Source organism: Scomber japonicus, chromosome 16, assembly GCF_027409825.1.
Source record: "Scomber japonicus isolate fScoJap1 chromosome 16, fScoJap1.pri, whole genome shotgun sequence".
Classification (NCBI taxonomy): Eukaryota; Metazoa; Chordata; class Actinopteri; order Scombriformes; family Scombridae; genus Scomber; species Scomber japonicus.
The window spans coordinates 17868890-17892554 of record NC_070593.1 but is presented as its reverse complement, the minus strand read 5'-3'; the positions used below and the strand labels follow the sequence as shown (position 1 = coordinate 17892554).

The following is a 23665-nucleotide window of genomic DNA, read 5'->3' as shown; positions in this document are numbered from 1 at the left end:
AGCACCTCGTTTGCTATAAATTAAATCAAGGCCCACAATTAAGTTTATCTACCAGTTTCCTGCCACATTTAACTGCTGATATTCAGCAGTTGTAAATGCTGAATATCATTTGAATGGCAAGAGTGTGAGTATGTGCATGCATTTGACTAAATATCTGCCTCTAGGAGTTTTTTTTGGTATTGTATTGAATTTGTTTTGTTGTGGTACACCTAATTTCTTCCATATTCACAAGGTAAAAAACATATCTAATGCAAGAGTGATGGGTAGGTGGATCAGGGGATGTCCACTGCTCCTATTCTTGATGAAAAGTATGAAAAATAGTTTGATCATAACTAAAAGAAAAATGTAACTTTCTTATGCTACCAAATGTAACGAAAACAGAAGTCAGTACAGTTCATCCTCTTACTCCACATGTCCTCTTTGTTTGAACGCAGCCTAGCTTGCAGTCTGCAGGTGATCGGATTTCTCGATAGCTATTGGTTAGCGACGAAAGTGGGCGTGACCGGAACTCCTGAATGGACCAATTATATACATGGCACGACTGGATGGAGCTATGGAGCCACATCTCCAGCTCTGTCATTGGTTTAAACCACCGTCCAGGATTGAAGGATTCACCTTTTAACACATAACATGATGAGTCCCACTTTTTTTTGGTTTTACTCATAGACTGGTTTTACTGGCGCATGCTAACATTGTAGTTTGATAGACGCGGCCAGGTAAATACACACGCCATGCACGTTTATTTGAACACAGATATTCCAGTAGATACCTGTCTGTCAATATGTCTGCGTAACTAGATGATGGTGTTTGCACTGTGTTGATAGTGTTTAAGGTTGTTGAACACTTTGATTTCCTCACAGGTGAGTCCCACATACAGGAGAGATGAGTCGTTTCCTCAACGTGCTGCGCAGCTGGCTGCTGATGGTGTCGGTCATCGCAGTGGGAAACACGGTGCAGAGTTTCAGAGACCACAGCTTCCTGTCAGAGAAGCTCTACACTGGCATGCCACAGTTTGGTGAGGACATTTCTAGGTTTGACTGGCAAATGCCATTATTTGACTGAAGGTACTGAAGGTGTCATCTCAATCCTCCAAAAAATGTATAGTCCTCAAAAAGTTCTGATATTTTCATCAACCGTAATATAGCCCTTAAGACAGTGTTTAAAGCTGTATATCACAATATTAGGAACCATAGTCTGATGATACTTCCCACTGGATAACCATTAGGCACAGAGTACCTGTTTCATATCATCATTCAGCCAACAATAAATAGTTTAGTTAACAATATTCAAATTTAGAGCCTGATCAATGCAGGATTTTTGAGGTTTCTACCAATATTAGTTATTATAATATTATACCTCCAATGAGTGTACTTTATATTGGCCGGTCACAAGTTGTGATCAAGGTATGTTTTTACTGAGCAGGACATTTTGATAATTAAAGAAAAAACTCAGCTATGAACTTAAATGACCTCAGACATGTTTTAACATTGCTGTACTGCAGGTTTTTTTGGTACTTGTCAGCTGGCATCTATACTGCTATCAAAATATGTGATATGGTCCTATAGGTTTATAATAGTGACCCTGGCCCTTTTTTTTTAATGAGTTACGTCATTGTTACCATACAGTATTCTCTACTAATACACTATGTACTCTTAATAACCATATACCAAGCAATTTCCATGTACATTTTTATGTTCCTTCTAGCTACCCCACATATAATTTTGGTCCTACTGTATGAAATTGACCAAAATATGCTACCATGCCTTGTTTTACTCATAATATCTGATTGTCCAATGGTGGTAAAGACCTCAAATATTGACACAAAATTAAGAAAAGGTTGTATTTTCAGAAAAAAGAATGATTGATATCATATTTGTAATCTAGGGCCTTATACAAATAGATACCAGGCAGTGAAGGCTTTGAATGATTTTTTGCATACAGAACACATGCTTGTATTCCATCCTGCAAAGTTTGATGAGGCAAGGAACAATATTTGTCAAGACATCAATGTCCAAACATGGCTTCTCAGATAAGACCTTCCTGATGCTATAAAAATGGCCCATTCATGATATAGACATGATAGAGATGTGATGTGAGTTTTGAACAAAATCTGAGACAGTGCTGCAATAGCCTCATCTGATTTTACACAGAATGAGCCATATGGGAAATCCAAATGCGTACATATTGATATTTTTTCCATTTTCTAAACTCCGTTCCTGATTTTTCCATTTCTTCTCTTTTTCCTCAGTGAACGGTCTCCAAGCTCGAACGTTCGGTATTTGGACGCTGCTGTCATCCATCATTCGCTGCGCCTGTGCCATTGATATCCAAAACAGAACGTAAGAGTCTCCATCGTCACTCTGTGCATGTTGTTTCTGTTGGCAGTCTGCGTTATGTTCTTAACAGTGTGTCGTCGTGTCGGCTCCTGCAGGCTATATCACATCACTTTGTGGACATTTGTGCTGGCGTTGGGTCATTTTCTGTCCGAGGCTTTCATCTACAAAACGGCACCGCTCACTATCGGGGTAATGGCACCTCTCATTGTGGCAAGTAAGTATGGACGACAGTGAAGAGTTGCCACATACGCAGCTGACCGGATTTGAATCCAGGCCAGAGATCCTTTGCTGCATGTCACACACCCCCCCCCCTCTCTCTCTCCTGTTTCCTGTCTGTCTACTGTTTAAATAAAGGTGTCTGTGCCAAAAAATCTTAAAGAAAACAAAAAAAAAACCTTATACGTCATCTTGATTTCCCACAAGTTAAAATGTGACATGTAGATCACACCTCTTGTGTCTTTTTTACTAAGTAATAGTGTCTCAATTTGTTTTTCCAGGTTTCTCTATCATAGGAATGCTGATTGGATTCCAGTGTATTCCAGAGACACAAGAAGAAGTAGGAGCACGACAGAAAAAACGTAACTGAATCTTGAGTTTCCTGCCGTCCAGTAGACCCAACAGATGTGTTTGGACTGGTCATCGTATGTGTGTGTGTGACTTCCTGCCTTAAAGAACATGAGATCTGGACGTCAATTAGTTTTCCTACTGTGAATGAAATGTTGTATAGACTGTATACATCTATGTCTGGGTTGTATTTAATGTTTTTGAAATAATATTTTAGTCGTCACCCTTTTTGTGTATGGTTTTGTTACGTTACAGTAATTGATGTGCAATACACAGAAGTTCAGGACATGTGACCTGTCAGTGCTGAATGATTATTGTGTCTGTGCCAATAATTTTACTTTTTTAAATCCAATAATCAGATGTCAGGCATTAAAGCTAGAAAAAACGTGTAATTGTACGGGAGGAAATATGTATAATGTATTGAATTAAATATATCAATTTAAAAGTGCTCTATGCCTGAAATCGGGCATGATGCCTGAGAACTATAAACCCTGAGATGTACTTTGAAACTGCTGAACAAGCATTTAACTGATTACAGAAATAATCCAGAGTAGATTTTCATTGTCATCATATTTTTATTTCACCAGATCACCATTTCCTATACATTTCTTTAATAACTCAGATTTATTCAAGTACTCCGATGACTATACAGTACAGTACAATACAAAACTATGCTCTTAATCACAGAATTTCTTTTGATATCAGCGATTCTTCTTGATGTTTGTTCTGTGAAACATTTGTATACCTCTAGAATTAATGCACAAAAATATTTTTGAATTAAATGATTTGTTTGTGTGGCTGAGACCTACAAAATGTTTTCTATTACAATAATGTGAATTATGCATATTTATAAATCTAGGAGCTACAAATTAAAAGTATACAGACCTATTGTTTTCCCTCAGTGTAACTGTGCTCTGGCATTATTTTTGGTGAACATTTAGTGTCCTATTCTGCCCATATGTTGTAGTTTGAGCTGAAGAGAGAGGTTATGAGTGTTATTTTCTGCTGATTCTGGCTCTTCAAGCTCTTTAAAATGTTACTGGATGGATTCAACTGCAGAAAACATGAAAACAGAGTTGAAGAAATATACTCCCAATGCTCTTCTTATATCAACAGATACACTTTTTAAAATGCCTTTTCAGAGATATGGAGCAAAAAATAATGTCATGAAAAGTACTCTGTCCTTAAATGCCACTGAAGGAATAACTAGCATCTCTAACAATTACATCACAATCATTATAAAATAAGATTAATCGCCATCAAACTAGCCACAATACATCAAGGAAAACATTTGACAAACTGTACAAACACCAGTTACACTGCACCTACATGTCTCAGTAACAAATTCAAATAGAGAGTCTTCTATATAAAAACATACTTTTGTGCAAAATTACTGTGCAATAGATCGATTTACCTTATCTGCTCGCCAAAGGATCACAGAATGTCTTCCTGTGTCTGGCGAGATTGTAGCGATCAAGGGCAAAACTGACCCTCCAAAGTGTACTCAGATGCATGGCATCAATCATATTTGTAATCAGCAGTATTCAACAGTAATACTTCCATGTGATCCTGAATGGCAGGCAGACTTGTGATTATTGCTGTATGATCACCCTGACTGCCACAACAGGAAAACGTGTCACTATTTTTAGCATTACTCTAAAAACCTTCAGCAATGTAAATACAGACACCATATTGGTTCATTATTAGGAAACAGTCACAGTTTAAACATTGCTAGTTAGAATGCATAAAACACTACTTTAACAATAATTGAAGAGGGTAAAAGCTCTGGAATAGTTACATTAGTGATGCTGGAGTCATTAAAGTGGCAACTCCATTCAACTGGCAATACATTTAAAATGCCCACATGGGATTAAATTAATAAAGATATTCTCACATGAGGATGTAAAAACCTTTGAGGTTCCAAGTGTGTTCCTCTTGTTCGTGATTGACATGTGCTTGTTTTTGGATGAAATAAGTTGCACTTGGGATACTAGAGTGAATCTCAGAGTTCATACAGTACATCCTGGAGTAAACAAGTTCTGCTGGTTCCTACTGCGTTCAATCTGAACTCTTGGCAGCAGCTTTCTTTTTACTAAGTGGCCATCTATGTGTTTAAATAATGTGTAAATGTGTCAGTACTTTTGTTTTCTTAATCTGTACATGATGTCAAGTTTTTGATGCTTTCATAGAAGGAAGGTATGTGTCTCCCTTTCAATCCAGCTTCCCTTCTGTCAGGCTTTCAGGAGCAGAAATCCCTCCTTGTTCAAGATCAGCTGTCATTTTCTGCAAAGGACAAGAAGAAAAAGGAATCACAATCACATTGTTCAACAAAAAACAGAAAAAAACTGAGCTTTTTACTAAAAGACACAAATACTCCACTCAACACATCATTGTCAGAAAGACAACAGAATATTAAAATAGACCCAAAAGATACATATTATGCATTCATTCGATATTGAACAGCTCAAAACTTCATCAATATCATTCAAACATTTAGTCAAATAGGTCATCAAACAATGTGAACAACTCCATGTTATTTTCCTTAAAAAAGACTGATTAAAGTAAAAGATGTTAAAGCACAGTGTCTATGGTATTCATTTCATCTTGATGATGACATTAGGAGAAACAGAATAGTTTGAGGAACCTTCAACCAAACTTTGCAGGAGGTTAAAATTCCTGGATTGCTTTTTTATTTAACAGCAGGATAATCTGTTTAATCTAAAATCTGAAGTGGAAGGAATGTACTGCAGTCTAGTAATAACCAAATGTATTCTTCATAGCAATATTAACAAATACCAGTTATGCTTTTAGGGAAAATGACATCAAACACAACATGGTTTTCAACAATTGTCTGGACAGTTTCACACTGAAGTTTGTTAAAAGGCAAATGATACTCTTGTCTGTTGTGTGTATGTGAGGAGTTTCTTATTATCTGTGTTGAAGCTTCAGAAGAGTGTGTGCCCCTACCTTGGCAGGTGTGTGTTTTGGTTTTTGTGAGGTTGTGGTTTTATGTCAAGACTGCCGCTGCCAGTGGCTGCCAGACGCTGTGGCCCCGTAGTCCTGCACGGAGCCTGTAGACTGGAACAATAGCTTGGGTGTCACACCTCTGAGGGGCCCCTGAGGGACCTCCTCATCTTCCACCATCTCCTCTACCACCACCACCACCGCCACCACCAGTCTGCTCCCAGAAACCACTGCACACCAAACTACATTGCCTGCCACCTATACCTAGCTACCTGCAGAGTAGCTTTAAAAATACCTTTGAATATTTTGATGGAATTACATGCCTACTCATTTCTAACAACTGACTGTAACTGTCTCATGATAAACTAAGTGTATCTTATTTAAACTCTGTTAGTGTGCAGGATTACCAGAGCGTTCCATTTTAGTTGCGTTTGCATTGTTAGAACGAGGACGAAAGACAGCAAAAGAGGTCCCAAAGTTCTTTTAAACAACAAGGAAACAAGCTGAGCTGCAGAGCAAACATATTGTGAAATAAGAATTTGTTTAAAATGGCATATATTGCCGCATTTCAAAGCAGCTGAATGCCACCAGGGTTTATTTTTTGTTTTACTGAATTTTATTTTTATTGTCCATAAATGTGAGAGATTAACCAAAATTATGCTTTAATTTGTTTTTAATAGTGCATATAATAAATTAAACCTGCTTTTTATCTACCAAAAGTGATTTTTGCAGATTTGCAGATATCTGTTTGACAGCTGTCAACTGCACCCATATGACAAAAAAGCACATGTCCATAAGTGTTAAACCAAAATTAGGATTTTATAGCCAAAGTTCATAAAACATGCTGTTAGAGCGCGTTGGAGAGCTGTCAGACAAAGCAGAGTTGTGCTTTTTGAAAAACAGAAGAGAGGATGTTTTTTAGTGTGATGAAAAAGAAGGTTTCCACCAAACAGTGCAGTCCAACTCTTGCATTCACTCTTGTGAAGCAGTGCACTGCAGTGTGAAAACTGCAGAGAAGCAGCCAGCAGAGTGAATTCAGCCTCAAACCAGAGCGGCATCTAACACATGCCCTCTCCACAGGGATGTGAAGATACCACCGCTGACTTCATGCAGCGCACACACATGTACTTACACTCACTGTCTGCACCTCGGCCTGCAGGTTGGCCTTCTGCCGTCTGAGGTCAGACTTGATTAATCCTGTGACAGACACGGAGGAGAATGGAAAAAGCTTCTGTTATGGTATTTATTGCTGTGGTAGCTTTTCTGTTTAAATGTGGATTTGATTTTGACACACTGTATTGCAAGAAAAATTGCAAAATGTGAAATATGGTGTTAATTATCAAACTAACAAACAGCTCCTCAGTTCTGTTCCATGTTTAATACCACTTATATCATTTAGAAAAGTGATGAATTTGCAGGTTTTCTATCAGATAAATTAGTTGTTAGAAAGAGTTTTAATGCACACCTGATGTATGCAAGCAGTAACAATCACAAATGGCTTCAAAACTTGTTTTAAAAGAAAAAGAGCATTGTTTTCTGGTATTAAACAGGTGTATGATATGGAGCATTAAATAACAAGCTGAAGTACTACATTTTTCATTTAATAATGCTTTTAATAAAACAATGTCATTCATTCAGCCACTAGATGGCAGCCTCATCATATGGAAGAAGATACTTACCGACAAGCGTACAGGTCCTGACAATTAGTGTAATGATGACAACAAAACTTAAACATCTGCCCTTAGTAATGAACGCCCCCCCCCCCCCCCCCCCCACAAACACACACACACAGAAACTGCCTACTAAAAAGTGGTAAAAACATTCGCACTGTAATCACTGAAATGCATCAGGTGTTAAAAGTTCCTGTTAATATGTGGTGCTGTGTTTTTAGAAGGCACACTAAGGAAACAGAAGAACAGTCAATAATGTCTGTCAGACATTGCAAACATTCTCTCAAGCACTACAAACATCATTAAGGATAAATCACACCCTGATCATCAAATCCAGAACCACCAGATTAACCTGTTTCTATCCATACACTATAACCTCATTAAACAAACATATGAACACCTGTTCTGCCTTTTAAATTGTTTATTGATTGTACATTTGTTGTATTTATTATGTATTGCTGTATCTATTTATCTGCTGTATGTGTGTACCACAGTGAAGTAGCACTCTTAATCTTGTTGTACTGTAATGTACAATGACAATAAAGGCATTCAATTCAAATCAATTCAATACAATAACTTACCTGTAATTATTGTTCCTATTAGCAGAAAGATAGACAGGAAGATATTTCCTGCTAAAGTGCCCCATTTATCAATGATCTTCCCTTGGGAGATGGTGAAAATGATTCCAAAGATCTGAAATAGGATGTAATGAAATGTTTACAGCTCCTAATCCATCCTTTCTTTCTCTTGTGTTGTCTTAAACAGAGTTATTGTGGCCAGCTGTGACTGTGTTGAAGTTACCGACCTGAGCTGAACAGTTGAGAAGTCCAGATGAGGTTCCCTCTGATTCTGGATAAGTGAGCTCGACTGCAAACTCAAAGCCCAGAGGAAGGTATCCTGTCATGAAGAGGCTGAAAACAGACACCCAAAGTCAAATAAAAGACTAAAAAGTGTGCGATTTGCAGTAGTTTATTTTTTAATTGTGTGTTCAGTTTTCATCCTAACGAAGGATCACGAAACAGTTTCACACATTTCAAAGTAGGGCAAGCGTATGTTGCTGTATAATACATCCTGAAATGAAACCCACAAGAAGGAATTGCTATGGAAACCAGATAGAGGCATAATCAGCTTACCATAAATAGCAATAATTGTGAGGACAAAGCACGTGGACTTGGGAGTCGGAGAAGCATTAATTTTGCTTTGACTAAGCAGCTCTCGTACCAGAGTGGAGAGAAGCAGAGTAACATAACCTACAGTACAGCCTCATCACAATGTTTAGCACAACTTTAAAAACTGGCAAAATCAAAGAGAAGAAAATCAAACGTGACACACATTATTCATCTCATCACAACATCAGGTTTAATAGACTGTGTCATCAGACCAAATAAAAACACCTTAGAGGTACTGTAAGGGCTCCTAACTATGACTTCTTATGTATTATTCAGTTTATAGCCGGATTATCTTCTCCAGTATTACCAATATACTGTGAGTTGCTTATGAAATTCAATTACATTTTTAGGACTTTGAGGTAATATTCAGCAAAATTCAAGTCCTTGACATTATTGGTATATGGTAAAATCAAGCACTTTAACTGGTGATCTTGCAAATTAAAAACAATCTTGATATAAATGTATAATCACCTTCGTTATTAGATTAACGTCTTTCATTCAAAGCCTCCCTGCTAAGACGAGAAAGTCTTAACTCAGGTTCTCAAATATTAAAGAGATTTTAGGGAACTACAGGAGTCCTGTTTATCCTCATGCAGAAATAGCTGACACTCCTTTTCCACGTCATGTTTCTTAAGCTGGCAGTAAATACACAAAGATGTTGATAAAAAGGCACAAAGATTTGAAATGTACCAAATATTTCCACATATTTGCTAGTCAGAATACAATCACGTTATCACATGTTTGCTGTTGATTTTACATTCCACACAGCATTTATACATGCTTTATACAGGTTGGTGGGTGTGGCAGCAACAAGCCTCCGAGGCCTTTACTTTACTTACCCTAAAAGTCCAGCTGTGAGAAACACCACCCACAGGTGACCCTGGTTGAGGGTGAAGGCATACACCAGCATTGCAACCAAAGACAGGATATACACAGTGAGGGTGGTTTGCCTGAAGAGAGAGGAAAAGAATATCAATGCATTCACATACAGCAGACCTAATTTGCTACACAGAAAGACTAAAAAGACTAAAACTCTAAATCACCTGAGAAATCCAATGTAATCAGATTTGACTTTTACACAAATACTTAAGAATCTGAATCCTTACAACTGGGCTTACATTTGTTACATGCCAGAGCCGATCAGAACAAGTAAATCCTGCAACATCATTTAACACAAAGACTTCATGAATACGCAGCTTTCTAAAAGCTAATTGGGAGTTCAGGAAAGAAAACGTCTGATAATCTGCAGTCTACATTTCAAATTGTAAAAGAAAGATAGAATTTGAAAGGAAACTTATTGTATCAACTGTTTTGGCAGCAACTCACTTCACTGTAAGAAGCTAAACTAAAATGTACAACCAACATGGTTAAATTAGGAGCACTGGGAATGTCTAAATCAATGACTCTTCTCCACCACATTCAACATGGATCCTTTCATGTTCATCTGTTGTATTTGTATAATCACAGCCTACAATAACTGAAAATATTAACACCAAACTGCCACTGCAAAAAATGTGCTTTCGTTTGTTTTTTTATTCTTAAGTATTACTTCACATAAAAACATTATTTGAGATTATATACTACAGATTTCTGCTGCTGGAGTGCAAAGTTTGACTATCAATTGGGTTAGGGTTAGACCCCTCGTCATAACCCGGACCATCTGCACAAACAAGCTTACTCTGGTGAAGCTGTCTCTTGTACAACCACGCGTAAAATATTGCTCCCAAACATTTTTGTTAATATAACATAGTCCTTTGACTCTCTCCCACATAGGACAATGGGAGAGTGAGGGTCAACAACATGATGTGGGCCTTGACTGCTTTGACAGCTAAGCATCCTGATGGCATGTAAGGAATCTGAGCGATGAGGATTTTATCTAGTCATAATAGTTTGCATGCCAGATAACTGAACATTGTGTACCAAAGACTCAGAAGCCTGACCCCCCCCCCCCAAAAAAAGCTGTCGAACAAAACAAAAAGGACACTGTCTGTGATCACAAAGCGATCAGATACTTCCACTTCTAAAGATCGGATTGTTACTGTTTTCCATGTTTAACGCGGCTGCACGAGGCCTGAGATGCGGCCTGGGGAGGACCAGTGGAGTAGAGCCTGTCAGCTCAGATAAGCAGAGAGGGACCTCAGATAGAAAACTCAGTTCCGCTGGCTTCTCATCTGCGCCCACTTTGAACAAAAGCTTTAATTCACTCAGACATCTCCCTGAGAACGAACGATCAAAGACATTCATATGAGGAGTCCACATTTTAAAGCACGACTAACACCACAGCAAACAAGAGCAACTGTTGATCCTGAAAACTGAAAATGATGTTGAATTATAGCACCATGATTAGAGGTTCCGATTCTTTTTAAAGCCGAATAAAGGAAGTAAAGCTACAAGGAAAATGTGTAGTTTTGTTTTGTCTCAGAGCCTTGGACCTTTACTAAAACAGGTTATGGTCACACATTGAATTGTCTTTACGCTCAATAGAAAACAATGTTCTTTATACAAATATCTTACTTATAGGTTTTAGTCTTGTCCAGCCAAATGCCACATATGAGGGATCCCACCATGCCAGCAATGACAATAGTCAGACCGATTCTCCCGGCATTTACCTCTTCACCCTGAGAGGAAAAACCAACAATGACATTTTGGGTTTTACAGACTGTATAAGACATTGGTGACATTTAGCATGCTGCAGTTATCTTGTCCTGTAAGCTCTAAGCCATAACAACCAGAGTCTCACACTCAAGGTCATCTCCTCGCCAGTTTTCTAGTCATCACTGTCAAACAAGTATTACAAATATCTTGGAGCTGGGCTTAGCGGCACTAAGCACATGGTATTAAAAGAAGGGGGGAGGAGGGAAGAAACTGAGAGCAAAGACAGTAAGAAAAAAGTTCATGTAAATAGAGGATGTAAGGAAGTAACACCGGGACTTACAGGATAATGTTCAATGATCATTCGGTTCAACAAGGTGGAAACAGCATAGAAGCAGCCGACATTCAGCCCTGAAGACGACAAAAGAAAATAGTCTATTCTGAGTGGACCTGTAGGGAAAGGGGAAGGTCCAGATGGGACCAGATGCAGACCCCTAAAAACACTGTTGACAGCCTCTCACATCAAGTCTGTAGTGGCCTTCAGACATTGTCAATGATTGGCTAATAGCATTAAAGTGTATACTAGAACACTTGTCCATCGGTGCCTCTCTCTAAACACAAAGGGGCCTTAAACTCTGATTGTCCTGATGTCCAGAGGGTACATATATCCAGACTAATTTAATATTCTTTACACTGCCCAATCATTAACATAATCATTAAATGGTGACCTTTGGGTTTTTAAACAGTCAGAGTGAAAAAATGCTAAAAATCTATGTTGAGGCTTTTACATCTTTGTTACCTTTCACCTCAATATCGCAACATCTAAGCTACAAGTGATAAAAGTGAGGTGATGGAACACATGATGACCTGCTTGTCCCGGCTTGTCCCAATGATGTAATGAAGACACCACCATGACACAAGCACATTCACGATTATGTGTCAGATCTGTGTCAAACTTTCACCTCTGTTTTTTTTTATGATATCCTAAAATAAAAAAATAAAATACTCCTAGTAGTAGATTCATATTGCTGTGTATTAAACACATTTGGGTTTTGCACTGTGGATTGGACAACAACACTTGCAGTTTATCTTCAGTTGTAGAGGATTACATAGACTAAACTATTGACTGAATGAACAAACAATAAATCAATCAATAAACAGGTGGTTTAAGCTGTAAATAAAACACCTAATGGCTGGTTCCTACAGACATGAGGCTATCATTGAGTTTCTGTTCAACCTGTTCAGACATGTTTACAGACCCACCATAGCTGACTACCAGGAGCATGAAAGGTTTGTTGCGCAGAAGCCTCAAAATGGAAGCTGTGTAGGAATACTCATCAGGGGGAATACTTCTGGCCTGAGCCTGGGCCTGCGATGGAGGGACTTCTGGTTTCTCCTGAAACACTGGAAAACACACACAGCAGAATAGACGATACACTATGAGATGACTTAATGAGATGGCTAGTTTTCTCTCCCCTGAAAGACGTTTTTTGTGTTTGTGTGTGTGTGTGTGTGTGTGTGTGTGTGTGTGTGTGTGTGTGTGTGTGTGTGTGTGTGTGTGTGTGTGTGTGTGTGTGTGTGTGTGTGTGTGTGTATGTGTGTGTTTGTGTGTTTGTAACAGCAAGGCAGGATTGGACATTCTTTAGAAGATAAGATAATAACATCATCATATGCAGCTACACTGTTTTCTAGCCATCTATTTGACACATCTGTTGTCAATAAGTCAACAGCCTAACAGCAAACAACCGTTATCAGGTTTTTCACATTAGACTCTTATTAGCTTAAGTTGAATTGTTTGCATGCTGTTTTTTAGCTATTTCTCTTTTCCTGTTGCAATTGCTTGCCTCTATAGAGCGGTTTCTAACTTTTGAAAAATGCTGAGCTGAAGAGGAGTTGTGTAAAGCTAAACACTGTAAATTTCTGGATTTCTGGATTAACTGTTTAAAAAGTTTTTAATACTTTGCAAAATCTGTCTACTGGATTTTTTCAGCATGTGGTTCTGTGACATAGAGCGCTGTATATTATATATATCAGAAGAATTTATTAAAATGATTATTAAATCGTGACTAACACAAGGTGCAGAGCCAAAGCAATAATAACATGAAAATAGTAATTAGGCTCCACTTATACCAGCTGATGGATAAGAATAAGTAAACGTGTATTTACTGTGAGTCATTTCTGCCAGAGACTTCTGACTTCTTTTGGCTGCTGATTTTCTAAATATTCCTTACTGTCAGCTCGTGAAGAAAAACAAAGAAAGTTGGAACTTTATCATATGAATAAGACTTTGAGTCAACAAACTTTGACCTCACACAGGCTCTAAGCTATGATTGTCAACCAAGGATCTCGTGTCTAACATAAATAATGGGATGCTTCTCTGACTGTCAGAGAGTTTTAGTCGTTGATGGAGGCGAAAGATGAATTTAACAGAGCTTAGTGGGGAAGTTGATTTAATAAAACACTTCCACAACCCAGAGTTCCTGCTTGCATTTCACATCATGTCTGAACACATCTCATCAAAAAGGTGGACAATTACAGCAATTACTGTAGCTGCTCGTCTAGTGGATGCCAATGCTGTTGAGTTTTCAGTCTCTCTACACATCTCTACACACTCAGCTTTCCAGTAGTGCTGCCGCAGGAGCCCAACAACCAGATAAAAAATCCCTAACAGCCTGACCACATAAAAACAGCCTGACCACATAAAAACAGCCTGACCACATAAAAACAGCCTGACCACATAAAAAATGTCAAAAGGAATTGTCAAACAACGAACCCCAATGTTGCAAAAATGCTTTGAGAGAATTGTTGGTGCTCATTGGAAAGTATCATTACAAAGACAACTAAAAAGTCCAATTGGCATTACTGTAAGGGACAGCTTTGTTACAGTCGCTGTCACGGGAAAGCACAAACTGTCAATTTGACTCTCTCTGTATTTCCCCAACATGACTGTGGGAGCTACACTGTTTGACAGTTGCACTGGGCTTTTACTGCATGAGAGAACAAAGAGCCCAGACAGCTCTTAACCACTCTATGAACCTTTGAATGGGAATAGTTATCTTCTCTTGAAGACTTACCGATGACGACAAGGACGAAGATGACGGTGGCCACTCCAGCACTGATGTAGAACATGATTTTGATGTGGTACGCCAGCTCGTTCATATCGTCCACATTAGGCACAAGGATGGGTGGGATCAGGAATCCGATGGCAATACCCATCTGTGGGTGGGAGGCACAAATTTTAAATGTGACTCTGTGTCGCTTTCAGCTGACAACTACAGACACACACACACACACACACACACACACACACACACACACACACACACACACACTCATAGACTCACACATACAGTAAATACACATCATTAAAGGGGGAAGGTTTTAATATAAAAGTGCAAAAAGGTTGAAATAAAGAATCAGAAAAGAAAAAGGGAGTTGAAGCTTACACTGAACCTAAAGTAAGTTTTATGCTGCCTTGAAAACAAATTGTTACAACAAAAGATTTGACTGTTTGACATGTGTGAGTGATGGTATACCCAGTATTGTAAACTCACCAGTGATACAAACTTATTTCCTATGATGCAAGGGGGTTATAGTTCTTGTGAAATGAAAGTAACACGCCCATCCCACCCTCAGAGTCCAACAACAATTCTAGAGGATTTCGGGACAAATGGGGGGGTAACTAAACTTTCCAAATTTGAATACCACATGAGTAGTGCCTACTTCCTCAGCTTCCTACAGCATCGAGAATTTCCCAGAGGGGCCACCGGTCGAGGTCCCTCCGCTCTAGGGGAAAGGTGAGAGAAGGGAAAGGGCAGAAGATGTGACATGTTCCAGCAGGAGGAACAAACCAGTCAGCAGTCCTCCAAGAATGATACACCATGACCTCTGGAGCTGTACCTGTTATCCTCCACATTACACGGACACACTTTACATTTGACATATTGATGTTAAATATCTAGTATGATCTGCTTGAATGATTGTTAACTTACCTTGTGCTCATTCTGCTAGAGAAGGCTTTTTAAGATACTCACAGGAGCCTATAAAAGATCTCTACGGCAACTTTGCTCACTGTTACATATACGAAGCATATAAACCCATTGCATCCCTATGTGTTGTGGATTTCCAGCTTTAATAACTTGTCAGAAATATGCAAAATTATTCAATTGGTCCAAATCAAGAATTGCCTCTCTTATGAAGCTTCTTTTGGCACAAAATATGTTCATCTGTTTGATCTTCAAAGAAATTCCTACTCATTTTTGTGTGAATATGAACTATTTCTAAACATCCTTGGGGATATGTAAACTACTTCAGCCTGAAAACTTGGAAGTATCTTGTTCACGATCGGAGCCAAAAGGAATAAAGTCGTGGTGAGCGAGTGAACATCAACAACAATGTGTTCTTTTTATGTGCAGCTGTGGGGAGCAGGACCGAGTCACAAAACAAAAACATGCCTGACAATGACCGGTGTGCAGTGTTTGGTCTCACGCAGGTGAGAGAGGACACACTTCAAGTGATGGAAAAACAACGTGGTGGGAGGTCTTTTGAGGGTCAGTGTTTACGCATCGTGTTAAAGATTGTGGCATGATCACAGGACATCCATATTTAACCTAAATACATAAACACCTGTTCTGCCTGTACAACATCCACCAACTGTTTATACTGGCTTGTACTCAAAGAATCATTTATGTTACATTGATTATGAACCCAGATTCTCCCTTCTAGAAATGACTCCAGATGACGCCATCCCACGTAATATCCCCTGACTAGGAAGAACAAACCACACACATATAGACATAAGGAAGTCACTTTACAATTAGACGATACCGGAATCTACTGTTTTTAGTGAGATAAATCTTCTGCTTGCTTCTTTACCTTCAACCTCTTTGGCAAACACCTGTTGCCTGTGTATACTGTGACTGTGTGTTGTGTAGCAAATCAAAAATCAAAGAACCTTTTTTATACTGGATTTGGCCAAAAAAAAAAATTTCCTCCACAACCAAGTTATTGCTAGGACATTTTCAACCCTGGTTTTACTTTATGGTTCAGAAAATATGCTTGCTTGCTTTCTATTAAAAATGTGTGCGTTTCAGATGTTTCTAAAATGTGTGGCATTGTGTAAGTAAAGGAATTAAATGAATCAAAGTCTTCTTTGACATTTGGAAATAACCTAAATGAAACTGTAAGCAAATACTCAGCTGTGCTCAAATATAGCTGATACAAAAAAAAGTCCCTTACTTTCATTTTCCCATGTAGCGTGTTGGTAGGCATGTGACAAAAACTAAATTCTGTGGTAACTCTTATAGAACTGAAACTAACAGTGTACGCACGTATTAAGTGCTAGCTTCTGCAATTAGCATGCATCATGGATCCCCTCGCTGTCAGAAGCTGAAGCAGCAGTAATTTTTCTCTCCTGGCATCAATGATTCACTTTGATAAATCAGCTGACTCAAGAAGAAGAACAACAAAGAACAGTAACAGAGAGGCTCAGTCAAGCATTGAAGATGGCAGATGTGACATAACATGTACCTGCCTGTTATTAACACATTGCCTTTCACATATGCTGCCTCAGAAAAAAGGTGACAGAATTTTCTCTCATCTTTCATTCTCTCACACTGACCAACACACATATACTGTTCCTTTGACACCAATATGACATCACACACACATTGCCAAAGATGGTTCAAGCCAGACAGGTAAACAGAGACACACCTGGTTTCCCAGAACGCCAATGGAACAGGCGGTGGACACCTCCTGCTGCCCAAACCACAGGGACGCAAGTCTGGATGGGATGCCCAGGATATAAACTGTGGCCACTGAGCACATAAACTGGCCGAAGAAAGTCATGGCAAACATGTCGGGGTGGGCCGTGCTCGTCTTGATCCAAGCTCCAATGCAGTTGAAGCCCGCGCCCACCACCACGATGTCCCTGAGACCTCGGTTGTCGAGCAGCCACATGACAGGCAGGATGAGAGGGATGTAGGTGAAGCAATAGATCATGGAGAGCCAGTTAATGGCCATGGTGTTGATGCCATAGAAGCGCATGAAGATGTTGCTGATGATGCTGTACTGCAGCCACATGAAGCCATTGCTCATGGAGTAGATGAAGAAGAGGAAGAGCATGACCCAACGCCGTTTGTACAATCTGGTATCCATCAGTGGAGGAGGGTCGTCGGGGTCCAGGACGGACTCCTCTGAAGTGACACTGCCTCCTCCCAGAGACATGTGGGGGTCATATTCTCCCAAATTGGTTCTTTCATTTCTTGTAAGAGGAGACAAACCATCCTTTCCATCCTTCCACTCATGAGAGAATAAATCCTGACCGCTCATGTTGGTCAACACTCCCCGTTTCCTTCAAGCTTCAGGGACACTCAACAGCTGGAGGGAAGAGTAAAGCCACTCTCTTAACACTGTGTTAATTTACCTGACTTGCCCCTCCCAAACCCAGCAGGTACTTCCTACATGCTGATCGTAAACAAGCTTGCCTGGTGTGCAAAAATCAGACATTACTGTTCATTACTTCAACCTATTTAGCAGGTTCGGTGCTTAAATATAATGAGCGGTGTTGAAAGCTCCAACAGCTACATACCTGACTGCCAGTGTCAAAGCTCGCCTGTTTGTTCCTGTAACCAACAATCCAAGGGTCATGTGATGGTTTCTACTTCTCATTTCAAACTCCACCTTCCAGCTTGTGTCATGGCATCAAATATCACCTGATAGCAGGCGCTCAACCTGTGTTGAGTTAGGCACATGACACTCACACATCTGTTCACATGAGCTAAAGTCCATTCAGAGTGATGCTTAACAAAGACCCCAAGTTCATCAAAAAACAGAAAAGTAAAAGAAAAGGCGAAAGACAGAAGAATCGTGAAGCACCAAACTACAACATCAACTGATTGTGCAAATAGACTCAAAGCAAATAATGTAAAGCAAATACGTTTAGGTGCCTTACCTGCAGTCTAGTGCAAATACCTGTAGGCTATATGACAACAGTGACGTAAAGTGGTGGAAAAGTCCTTACTCTGCATGCACCCATAAACAATTTATTACCATCATCAAATCATCACATCCCATATGTGAGAATAAAGCCTTAAACATTAACAGTAGTCTGTCAAACTGTAAGCATACACCTTTTGTTTTACAAGAGTATGAATCAGGTTTTTACAATGACAGCACTGGGTGGTTGTGGTTGTAGGAAGTACACCTCTGTGCTCTAACACAAGGTGACAATATCCCACAGTTTGAAGAAAAGTTATTAGAGTGTTTGTGGTTCATAAATTGGATTTGCTTATGCCCAATCACTTTATATAACATCATCTGACACTGACAGGCCTGAAGCTGGCTGATTTAAAAAGTTGGTTACACTCACAGTCAGTCAGAAAGTATTACTACAGTGACATATTTTTGTTGTGCTGGCTCTGTACTCCAGCACACTGGACTTACAGCGTATGATTACACACTGTCTCCAAATTTTAGGGGACAAAAGTAAGTAATTCTACAAATGAAAAACATTTCTAATTGCTCATTAGACGACAAATTTACTAGGCCTTGCAAATTATTTACCAGGTTTGTACCGTAATCAGCACCATCCACAAAAATGAAAACCATATCACTGTCCTTATGCTCTCTGTTTACATGTTGACTGTAATAACTTACACTAAATCTAACATATGAAACACTTGTTTAGAACATAAGCAACATGGTATTTAATGTAAACACAAGTTGAGTCAATTGTAAAGTGTTAGCCAATGCTTCAGAGCTGTTCTGTTTCACTTATTGCAAAGCAAGAAGCTGTGAGTGGAGGACAAAAAGTACTCATCTGTTGTTGTAATTAATTCTCTGTATTTCATACAGTTTGCAACAACATGAGAAAACATGAGGTACTGACTTTTGAATTTAGTTGTTGTGATAAATGATTAGGTCAGCGGCTGTACAGAGGTCACGGGGGTCACGGATGTTAAATATGTCAATGATTAGGCCTCTACAGATAATGTCCAAATTGAGACTTTGGGCTTACTTTGGACTTAAGACTCACTTATACTTTGAATGTTGCCGCCACTTTCTCACACATGATACACTAGCATCATAATAAGAGGGCTTTGACTCTTTTAAGAATTAAGACCTCAATAGAGCAGCCTGTGATATCTGACGTTTGACCATGTTAATGAAGATAACACCAACATCCTCGACCTGAGGAAAGTCTGTCAACAAGCTGGAAAGGAATTTGTGAGGTGGAAGTAAGATGTCTAGTGTTGCAGATTGCTGATATGATGTCTGGGACACTAAATAGTGAGTTTATGGTGATTGACCATAGTGGAAACTGGGGCTACATGTCACCACTTTGTTAAACTCAGGAAAGTGTTTTATTGAACAACCCTAGTGTGGTCAAATCAGAATAATCATTCATGATTATTGCATTCATGCCGATCACTAAATAAAATCATTCCACTTTTTGTGAGAAATTATTTGATCAAGAATTCTTGACAAAAAGGTTTTTTTCAGGATACACTTTTACTTAACCACTCAAATGGCTGTTTGAGGAAATTGTGACAAATGCCCATCACGGGTCTCCAAAGCCCAAAGTGATGTCTTCAAATTGCTTGTTATATTCAATTTATTTTTACTTGATAAATTACTTAAGTTATCAAAATTGTGTCCAGTTGTTTTCCTATCAACAGACTATTTGATGAATTGTTTCTGCTCTTTTATATATCATCTTTACTTTCATGAGCTGATTGTGTAACTAACTTGATCATTCTACATTTTCAAATAACATGAGAAACATTTCATTTTATGTACTCCCCTCTAGATTTCAAACACATTTAAGTATGTTTGGGACACTGTAGCTGACATAGTATATGTTTATTAATAAGATCATATCTCTTTCATTTGTGTTCTAATAAAGGCTGTGACTAACAATTATTTATTTTCCCTTCATGAGTAACACAATGACTATGTATGACTATGTTGAGAATGGGTTTCATACACTTTAAGTAATAAAACACCAAAAGCAAAAATCTTATCAGATGTGGGGGGCTGGTCTAATTTGTGTCAGTTTAGAGGTCCTTGACGTGAAAACGTTTAAGAACCACTGATTTAAGCAGCTTGAACAGACTGGAAATTTCCAACACCAGTACTGTGGAGCCCCTGTTGTCTCCAGCCTTAGAGCACCTCTGCCTAGGCTACATGAAGAAAAAGCCCATGAATGGAAGGAGTGAAGGGAAGAAAAGGAGAACCAACACCGATCCTTCACCATATTGAAACTGCTGCCCCACATGCACTTCACGGCTTCTACTCTCAGACAATCTTAAAGTCCTATCATCCGAAATCAATTCATGACACAGTCTCACAGTACTTTGCGTCAGGCACAGTGCTGTATAGTTGATTCACCGAGATTGCTTTGCTGGCACCGCAGTCGCCTTTACTTCCGCAAAAACAGCTCAATAAAACGCTTATACACTCCAGATACACCTATCATAAAACTACTTAAGAATGATTTTCTCCGCTCCTAAAACACTTTCGGTATTTCGAACTATAAGTAGTCCCATGATCCTCCTTCAGGCTATTCCTTAAAGCCAGATATTATATTATTCATTACCCTGAAGTGTAAACAGACCCTACTATTGATATGAGAGGATTTCTTTTCAAAACTAAAAACTACAAAATATACAAACAATATAAAAATCATCAATGTACCATACCTGGAGCGCGGCTGCATTGTTACACTACTACTACCACTACTACAGTGAATTAATGCACTGTACCAGCAGAAGATGGCGAAATAGTGCAGACAGTGATTACGTCATTTCCCATCTGGCTGACACCCTCAAAACAAACTGTTTTAACATATATGTGTCCCGGCACAAATAAATGACACAATGTGGTGTCTGAGGAGGGCTTATGAAGAATAATGATGTCATCCTTTTAGTGGTAGACACAGGATTTCCTAAAATGAATGTGAATAGAAGCACAAGCATTATGAGTGTCTACAAAAGTTTTTAAATCTGTAAATGACAATGTTTTCCTAATTCACTCCTATGATAGGCTATTTTTCTTGAAGACAAAATCTGTCCCTAAGAACATGAAATGACAAGGTTATGGACCTGGTTATGGACCTGACACTCAAAATGTGCCAAAAGAGTAAGAAAAAAAACATGAACTCTCAGTAGCTTCTCTCAAGGTTAGCAGACGCTGTGAAAACGCAGATAAACTTTACCACATCCTCTCACACATACACATTTCAGATCATGTTTTGGTGACATCACACAGAGTTACATTCCTCAAATCAGCTTTTTCCCAGATGGGGACATGTGTCTACAATTGGGCAAGCCGTCCCCACTTTACTGGTCCGAAGTCTGAAAATTGTCCCCAAAAGTAGCCTAGGACACACACACACACACACACACACACACACACACACACACATACACACACACACACACACACACACACACACACACACACACACACTCTCTCTCTTCTTTCTTTCTTTCTTTCTTTCTTTTTTTTCTTTATGTCCTTGTAAGGACAATCATTGACTTAACAATAATAACCTAATCCTAATATTAACCTTAAAACCAACCCTCAAATTGCTCTTTCTCTTTGAGCGTCGGTTTTAAAGTGGGAGTGGTCCTCCCAAACATAGAAAGACAAACACACACACACACACACACACACACACACACACACACACATACACACACACACACACACACAGAGAGAGAGAGAGAGAGAGAGAGAGAGAGAGAGAGAGGCTGTTTGCAGAATCCTTGTTCAGTAAAGTGATGAAAGACAGGCAGGTATCAGAGATAGGAGTCGAAATAAGTACATATGCGTGTGTGGCACACTGGAAAAGGGCCAGCAGTTGAACATCATTAGGAACCGTTATGGACGCAAGCTGTCAATCATACAATTTACTAGGTAACCCATCACTCACAATATTAGAATGTTTGCTATCACTACTTGCTTTTTAATAAGCTTTAAAGCTTTAACTAAAATATTTTCTAGAGTAAGTTTAAGGAGCTCCACGGATCATCTGGTCCAAGTGCAAACTGGCATTTCACTCAATTCATCCAATGAGAAGCTCAAATGCCCAGTTTTAAACAGGACCAAGTATGAGGTTCATTTCATGTCAGTTGGTATTTCATTAATTGTTAATTTTTTACCACTAATGTAGAATATTAACAACGGCCCTGGTGTAGGGGAGCCATGTGTCAGAAGATAGTCTAACTGTGGTAATATAATGACATTACTACCACAGGATCCCACTACATACTAGCTCTTCATTTACTTAAAAACAATTCAATTAAAATACTTCTTGGAGGATTCTGGGGACAAATCTAATCACATTTATAGATTTAAAGGTGTGTTACAGCGAGTCTTTGCCTTTGGCATCAGAGGTCAGTTTACCTGATTCCCAAAAACGCCAATGGAGCAGGCGGTGGAAACCTCATCCGCGCCGAACCACACTGAAGCCAGGCGGGAGGGCATCCCGAGGATGAAGACCTGGGATAGAGAACTTGCGAACTGTGCAAGCATGGTCACCCCGAACAGGTCGGGTCTGGCGCTGGCCACCTTGATCCATGTCCCGGCGCAGTTGAGCGCGTTGGCCACCAGCGCAGTTACGCGCAGCCCTTTCTTATCCAGGAGCCAGGTGACCGGGAAGATGAAGGGGATGTAGGTTAGCATGTAGATCATGGACAGCCAGTCTACAGCGAACAAGTCCACGTTGTAGAACTTCATAATGATGTTGCTGATGATCCCGTACTGGATCCATTGGTACGCGTTGCTCAGGGAGTAGGCGCTGAACAAGAATACGATGGCCCAGCGCCTCTTGTATAAACGCGTAGTGGCCGTGGAGCCACCGCCACCGTTTGGGATGCTGGTGCATTCAATTTGTTCCGCGGCGTCTGGAGCTTTGGCTGCTGGATGTGGACCATTCTCCGTTATCTGTGCGCTCCTGTCCTCAGAGTCCCGCTTACTGTCTCCCATTTTCTGCTTCAGTTCAAATGAGCGCACTTAGAAGGGTAAATAAGTCCTCTTCCAATGCAGTAGCCTACACAAGTGGGTCTTGAAAACCAACAATCAAAAAAAAAAAAAGAAAAAGAAAAAAAGTGCTTACAATAATGGAAAAATAGCAAGTAGGCTTTCACCTTTGTACCATTAACTTCTTAAATAATTCTCTCAATAAGTCTAAAAAATACACCTATTTGGTTCATTTGTCCTTATAAAAGGACTTGGCTGCATAGTAGACTTAGCAGATACCTTAATTCCAAAGAACTGACTGCTTTCCAGAAGTTCATTCAATATTAGAGCTGTCTGAGAAATCCTCTTTATAGTACAGGCTGGTAGAGACTTTTACTCCACCCAG

General features: G+C 39.3%; 2 protein-coding genes across 2 annotated transcripts; one reads left to right on the top strand and one right to left on the bottom strand.

The window, feature by feature from the left end:
* The first annotated feature begins 673 nt into the window (after nt 1–673).
* On the top strand, nt 674–3704 carry erg28 (ergosterol biosynthesis 28 homolog). Its single transcript, XM_053335662.1, has 5 exons — nt 674–716; nt 861–1015; nt 2249–2339; nt 2432–2550; nt 2834–3704. The coding sequence occupies exons 2-5, from the start codon at nt 883–885 to the stop codon at nt 2920–2922; spliced, it is 432 nt and encodes a 143-aa protein (XP_053191637.1). The 5' UTR covers nt 674–716; nt 861–882; the 3' UTR covers nt 2923–3704.
* A 3075-nt stretch (nt 3705–6779) lies between these two features.
* flvcr2a (FLVCR heme transporter 2a) lies at nt 6780–23286 on the bottom strand. The gene is made up of 9 exons (XM_053335164.1): nt 22705–23286; nt 14370–14511; nt 12559–12699; nt 11639–11706; nt 11218–11321; nt 9543–9653; nt 8340–8445; nt 8116–8227; nt 6780–7061 (listed from the first exon to the last, which is right to left on the bottom strand). Exons 1-9 carry the CDS (start codon nt 23284–23286, stop codon nt 6970–6972), a joined length of 1458 nt encoding a protein of 485 aa, XP_053191139.1. The 3' UTR covers nt 6780–6969.
* Nucleotides 23287–23665: the final 379 nt, after the last annotated feature.

What these genes read in the sequence shown, in the direction of transcription:
- erg28 (XM_053335662.1), top strand. Translation starts at nt 883, where the DNA reads ATGAGTCGTTTCCTCAACGTGCTGCGCAGCTGGCTGCTGATGGTGTCG. An exon ending in CACTGGCATGCCACAGTTTG is followed by an intron (nt 1,016 to 2,248) that starts GTGAGGACATTT and finishes CTTTTTCCTCAG; the next exon opens with TGAACGGTCTCCAAGCTCGA. An exon ending in GGCACCTCTCATTGTGGCAA is followed by an intron (nt 2,551 to 2,833) that starts GTAAGTATGGAC and finishes TTGTTTTTCCAG; the next exon opens with GTTTCTCTATCATAGGAATG.
- flvcr2a (XM_053335164.1), bottom strand. Translation starts at nt 23,286, where the DNA reads ATGGGAGACAGTAAGCGGGACTCTGAGGACAGGAGCGCACAGATAACG. An exon ending in GCTCCTGGTAGTCAGCTATG is followed by an intron (nt 11,707 to 12,558) that starts GTGGGTCTGTAA and finishes TGTCGTCTTCAG; the next exon opens with GGCTGAATGTCGGCTGCTTC. An exon ending in TTCTCAACTGTTCAGCTCAG is followed by an intron (nt 8,228 to 8,339) that starts GTCGGTAACTTC and finishes ATCCTATTTCAG; the next exon opens with ATCTTTGGAATCATTTTCAC.